General features: G+C 58.6%; 1 protein-coding gene across 1 annotated transcript in view; it reads right to left on the reverse strand.

Annotated features, from left to right (window-relative positions):
* PPIF (peptidylprolyl isomerase F) overlaps positions 1 to 638 on the reverse strand; it is a 9,763-nt gene extending 9,125 nt beyond the window's left edge. Inside the window, exon 1 of the mRNA XM_040623936.1 lies at positions 336 to 638. Within this exon, the coding sequence (XP_040479870.1) occupies positions 336 to 539 (204 nt within the window). The 5' untranslated portion in view covers positions 540 to 638. The remainder of the gene's footprint in view (positions 1 to 335) is intronic.
* Positions 639 to 6,297: the final 5,659 nt, after the last annotated feature.

Below are 6,297 nucleotides of genomic sequence, written 5' to 3' on the forward strand. Positions count from 1 at the left end.
CCCCCCCGACCCTGCCCCGGAGCTCCGGGTCTGGGCGCTGACCCCGCGAGGTCTCGGGACCTCTCCCCGACCCCGGGGTCAGCCAGCAGGGCTCGGCTCTCACAGTTCATGACCTGACCTTGAGCTTTCTCCTCCACACTTGACCTCCCTGCCGCCTCTACTACGCCAAAGTGCCGAGAGGAGACCGGAAGAGACCCATCTGATGCCCCCTTCTAGGGATGGGGAAACTGAGGCCCATGGCCAGGTGTAAGGGGCAAGGTCACCCAGCAAGTTGGACACAGCGCCGGGCCCGTCCCCCATGCCCAGTCCGGCGCGGCCCGGTGCAGGACGCTCACCTCCAGCACCACGCGGCCGAGCGGCTGCCCGTCCGCGCCCACGTCCAGGTACACGAGCGGGTTCCGGGAGGAAGAGGACGCGTCTCGGGAGCCGCCGCCGCCGCTGCTGCTGCTGCAGGCGCGGAGCGCGGGGAGGCGCAGCGGCGCGGAGCGCGGGACCGGGAGCAGACCGAGCAGGCGGGGGCCGCAGCGCAGCGCCAGCATCGCGGCTGCGGGTCGCGGCGGGAAAGCGGCGGGAGAGCGGCGGTAGGAACGGAGACGACGGAAGCGACAGTTATGCGCGCGCACCGGTTACAGTCAGCCACCTCCGCGCGCCGCCACTTTTATTGGCTGGGCCGGCCTCGAGGCCCCGCCCTTGCCCGCCCAGCCCGCCCCCTCCGAGCCTGTTCGCGGGCGACCCCTGGCGGCCCCAGCGGGCGGCGCAGCCAGGCGGCTGGGGCTACGGAGCGTGAACTCCTTTCAAGGGGTTCCCCAAGGACCAGAGACCTGAGGGACAGACACGACCCGGCAAAAGGGGGCCGGTTCCATTTTGTAAGGTTCCTAGATGAAAAAAAGAGAGAGGGAAATATGCTAAAACGTGGTTAACTCCAAAATATGAGCATCCATATGTTTTTATTTGAATATAACAAAAATCTATGTTTGAGCCCTTCCCTCCGGGCATAGGCCCTGCAGACAGAGAGACCAAGAGAGACGTGGGTGAGAGACAAAGAAGGTGGGGGTGAGAGGTGGATTAGAGTGAGAGGTGCAGGAGGACACAGGCAGAGACCCCTCCCCTGCTGACCACAGGCCTCCTAGCCCTAGTCTGGCCCTGTCTGCAGATGCTTCCGGACATCAGATCCTCTTCCCACAGACTGGAACTCAGCAGGGGCCCAGCAGGCTCTGGCCGGCCCCAGCCCTCCGCCAGGGTTGGGTCCGATGCCCCATCCCCAACCCCATAGACTCACAGGCCTGGTCCCCAGCAACGGGGTCAGCTGGCTGCTGGCTCCCTCCCACCCCAGTCACCCCAACAACACACCTGCAAGGTAACACAGTACAGGGGCCATTTCATAGGGAGTGCAAGGAGAAGTGAAAAGGTAAGACAAGAAAAGAAGGGGAACAGAGAACCATGGTGAAGAGGATTTACCTCTCATGCTGAGGGGGGCTTCACAGAAGTATGGTTGGTGTGGGGGGTCCACAGTAAGTAGGTAATAGGGGCCCTGGAAGAGCATCTCAGCTAACACCTGCACTCTCCAGATGGGACACAAAGACCCAGAGTGAGGAAGGCACTGCCCAGGGCTAGGAGCACCGGCATCTTCCGCTGCTCGCCTGAGCCAGTCTTCTCGGACCGCTCTGAGCCTCAGTTTCCCTTCTGGAGAATAAGGATGTGATGGTAGTCCTTACCCTGCTTCTTTCCAGGTCTGTTTCAAGAAGGTGAGGAGGAGGGTGTCCACCGTTAAGTACTATGCTGTGAGCATCAGTGATGGGCGGGGTCTAGACTGCCGTTGCTGCAGGTGTAAGGCTCAGACAGCAGTGGGTCTCAGCTGCAGGGGCTCAGAGGTCCAAGGGGCCCAAGAAGAGGGTGGGAGCTGAACGTTGGAGTCAAGCGGGCTTGAGCTGAGACCTGAATCAGCTCCTGGGAAGCGGTCAGATGGCAAAATGCTGGCCCAAATGCATTCATGAGGTTAAAGCAGCGTGTCCTAGGCTCATTAGAATTCTGGCTTGGCCCTTTTCTGGAAGTTTACAGTCCCCTTCTCTATTCCTGGCCCAGGAGGAGCCTGGTGACTCAGTGATGCCCCAGCGGCATCCTGGCGCCCAGAGGCTCCCCAGGTTCCAGCCCAGGATGGAGCCTCACTCTGTCCCAGGGAATGGCTCCTCCTTGCTCATGATTACCGTGCCCTGAAGTAGAATGGGCCTGAGTGGGGAGCCAGCTTGCTCCCTGCCCCATCCAGGCCCTCAGCAGTCTCCCAGATCCCCCCACCCCGCCCCGGCCGTATCAGTGCATACGATAGATTTGAAAGAGGAAGAGAGGAATCACTGCCATGTCACTTCCCGGTCCTCAGCTCACACAGCCCTTCACTATGCCAGGTGGGTTAGCAGTGCCCTGTTGTCCTTCAAGCCTGCTCCTTGGGGGGCCTCCGTGTGTCCCCCACCCCACTGAAGCCTGAGCAGCCCTAACCCAGGGAAGAGCTGCCTTCGTTCGCTCAACCACCTTAGTTCTCAGAGCCGTTCCCCCGCCCTTTGTGTGTCTGCTTCCCCCCACAGCCTGGGAGGCAGTTTCATTTTGTGTACCGGTAGGAAAGCCCTAGGAGATGGGAGACTGAGTTGCCCGGGGCTGGAGTGTTGGAGCTGGGAGGACTCTGTCTGACTCCAGGGTCAGGGCTGGGCCTACTGAAGGGTCTGGCTCTGCCATCATGCTGCTGGGAATGGGGTGGGGAGGGCAGGAGAGATAAGCTGGGGACAGACAACACGGCAAGAGAGAAGCTGAGGAACTCAAGGGACAGGGAAGGTGGTTTCTGCCTGGGGGATCAGCCTGGACACAACCACATTTGAAGGGCAGAGACACAAAGAGGTGGAGAGGAGGTTCCAGATGGGGAATGAGCCAGAGGCAGACCAGGGTACCTTCAAGGAAAGGCTGCAATGTTGACCATAAGCTGAAAGGCTGGGGTGTGAGTAGAGGGCAATCACAAAGGGTCCTGAAAGCCAGGCAGAGGTCTAACGTTGTTGGATAGCACTGGGGAGCCATTGATGGTGCAGTACTCCCATCCCTAGGACTCCAGACTGAGAACTGGCCTCATTCACTCATGTCACTTCTACCCTCTTTGGAAAATCAAATGTCATCACTACCTCCTGCCCAAGCCAGAGAAAAGTTCCACCTTCCCCACAGGCTGAGCTGTGAAGTCATTCCTACTTGTACTGTCCTTAGTGGCATCAGGAGGAGGGACAGTCCCTGGGCTGAGCCCTGAAGGGAACACACCCAGCCTCGAGGACTCGAGGACTCCCAGCGCAGGTGAGATCGGGCAGGTGTCAGCACTCACCTGGCTCCGAGGCTATTTATAGACTCTGTGTCATCCTCAGAAAGAGCAGTTTCTCTCCACTCAGCTGAAGTGGCTTCTCATCCAGGGTGTTAATGGCTTTTGTCACCTGGGGATCCCGTAGGATTCCTTTAGGTATCATAGAGCCAAGGAACAGACAGGTCGTGCTGACATTCAGGGGTGACAAATTCAGATGCCTACAGGGGCCAGGCAGTGACATATACAAGTGAAGCATACTGGGCAAGGCTCTAGGGAGTGAGGGGAGGCAGTGTTGTGTCCAAACACCCCGGTTAAAGGGGCCGCTGCTGTCCGGGACAGCCAATTGTGTATGTGAGACCAGGGACCCAGTATAGCCAGATCTTCTCAGTTTTCAACAAAAGCTGAAAACCTTAGGTTTTGTGGAAATCTCCCCATTTTTAAATGTTGGGAACGAATTTTAAAATAAAATTAGACACCGCATGAACCATAAACAACACATCCACAATGTAGATGGGAACCCTGGGCCAGTAGTTTGCAAGTTCTGATCTCCACTGCACAGATGAGAGAACCGAGGCTCAGGGAGGGACAGGGACCTGCCCATGGTCACACAGCCCGGAAGTACTTGGACTGTGGACAAAAACCCTGTCTTCACTGTTGCCGGGACCCTTTCTGCACGATTCACTCAGCAGACATGTTTTCAGAGCACCTGTTATATGTTGGGCCTGAGCCTTGCCCTGGAGATAGGGGACAAAGTCCGGGACAGGCAGTTACAGTGCCATGTGGTTTTAAGTGCTACTGAGCAAGCCTCTCCCAGGCAGCCTGTGTGCGTGGCGGCGGTGAATATTGTGGCTGCTGTGAGGGATGAAGTTACCGTGGTCCTGGAGACCCTTGCAGGAGGGACTGGAGGGAAGTGGCCTTGCTGTGGGCAAGGGGTGGATTTTTGTGAATGATCATAGCCAGTATCAGTCGCAGGGACAATGTGCCTTGGACTTCATCTCCCTTGGTTCCATTAGAGGGGGCTGGGGTCCAGGAGAGTACCTGTCATGGGCAGCTGACAGGGAGCCTGGAAGAAAAGTCCTTGGCTGAGAGCTCAGAAAGCAAGCCAGACCCCGCTCACAGGCCCCGGGATGGCTGCACTCTGGGGTACTCCCCCGTGGCCTTCCCGGCCTTCACAGAGCAGCATGAAAGCTTCCGTGTCTCTCCGCTGGCTTCCAGGAACCATGGGTGAGTCTGTTCCCGAGTGTGCTGTGAACCATAGCATGATGGCAAGCAGGGAGAGGCCCGCAGGGGAGGTTTCCCTCTAGGCCCAGGGGAGTGGGAGGCACTGTGACCAGAAAGAGGCCCAAGAGGAGGGTCTGGGGAAACTCCCCTTTCCAGAGTCCAGCTGGGCTTTCAAAGTTGGGTGTGTGGGTGCTGGGGGCCCCTGGGAGAGGCAGCCAGGGGGTAGGGCCGGCCCCCACCATCCTCACCTCCCCAGGGGCTTGGCTCTCCCACAAGCCACCGGTCACACAAGAGAGTGGAGGAAGCTGACTCGTTGAATGTATCTGCTAGCCACCGTGATGTGGACGGTCCTGGGGGCCGAGGAGGTCTTCCGGAGAAGCTGTCCCCAAAGGGAAAAGTTGGGAAGGATGGTGGAGGCAGGCCCTAGGGGAAGGGTGACTGTCGACCAGCCCCGGGGCCTGAAAGTGTGGGTTTTGAGACAGGCAGAACTCCGCTGAAAGCCAGCTTCCCGTTTCATTCATTCCCTCCCCGGCTTTGCTCTGCCCCCCTGCTGGGCGCCTGGCACCTCTCCAGGGATTAGAAATAACGGCGGTCATTGGACAGAAAAGTAAACTTATGTGCTCACTGGGAAGACAGAGAACAACAAGAAAAGAAGCAGAGGGGAAGGGAGATGCTCTTGGACGGTGCTAGGTGCCGCACACGAGGGGAGCAAGGTGCCGCGCGTGTCGGGCCTGGGGGTGGGGCTGCGCTGTGAGCGGGGCCCGTGGGGCCTGACCCAGGAGGAGACAGTCGGACCAAACCGCATGTAGCTGTGTGAGCTCGGGGAGGTCATTTCTGGCTTCTCAGAGCTTCACTGTCCTCATCTGTAAAGAGGGGTTGATAACGCCCATGTCACAGGATCGTCCGTATTAAGGAGAAGGACATGGTGAAGGGCGTCGGTGAGCGAAGGGACGTGCACCGGCTACGCCTGCGCCCCACCTCGCCCGGGCCAGCGGAGGAGTCAGGGCCACGGCAGAAAGGGTGGTCTTGAGGGCATGGTATCGTGCCCCGTGCATACGTACCCTCAGCTGTGCCCGTGGCGGTTTTATGAGTGCATTTTTTTAAAGATTTTATTTATCTGAGAGAGAGAGGGAGTGCGAGCAAGCGTGGGGGAGGGAGAGGAAGAGAGAGAATCTGGAGCAGACTCCACCCTGAGCACGGAGCCCGAGGCGGGACTTGAACCCAGGACGCTGAGGTCAGGACCTGAGCTGAAATTGAGTCAGGTGCTTAACCGACTGAGCCACCCGGGTGCCCCTGTGGGTGGGTTTTTGCTCCTGTCTGCCCAAGACTCCCCTTAATAACATGATAATGCCATCCTTACACCAGCTGCTGTGTCCTGTTTGGAGGCCTCCTCAAGTGTATTCACGGCCACTGAATCTTTTGTCCACAAAATGGCCCAAGAGGCTGGCTGGGCAGGGCTGTTACCTCACTTGATGGAAGAGGAGGCTGGGACTCTAAGTAGCTGGATGGCAGGCCGCCCAGGGCCACACGGAACAGCCAGCGTTTGAGTTGTCTCACTGGGCTCGGGCTCTTTCCACTCTCTAAAAAAGTTACAATTTTCTGTTCTTCTTTCTGCCTTTTCCCCGTGCCCACCCTGATGGGGTTCCCCTGGTTGGCCGCAGCCTGCTGTAGTCCCCTCACCTTGGATGTGAGCTGGACCTAGTGGCTCCCTCCCAGTGAACGGGATGTGGCAGAAGTGATGGGATGTCACT

The sequence above is a fragment of the Ursus maritimus genome, unplaced genomic scaffold (genome assembly GCF_017311325.1).
Source record: "Ursus maritimus isolate PB19 unplaced genomic scaffold, ASM1731132v1 scaffold_7, whole genome shotgun sequence".
Taxonomy (NCBI): domain Eukaryota; kingdom Metazoa; phylum Chordata; class Mammalia; order Carnivora; family Ursidae; genus Ursus; species Ursus maritimus.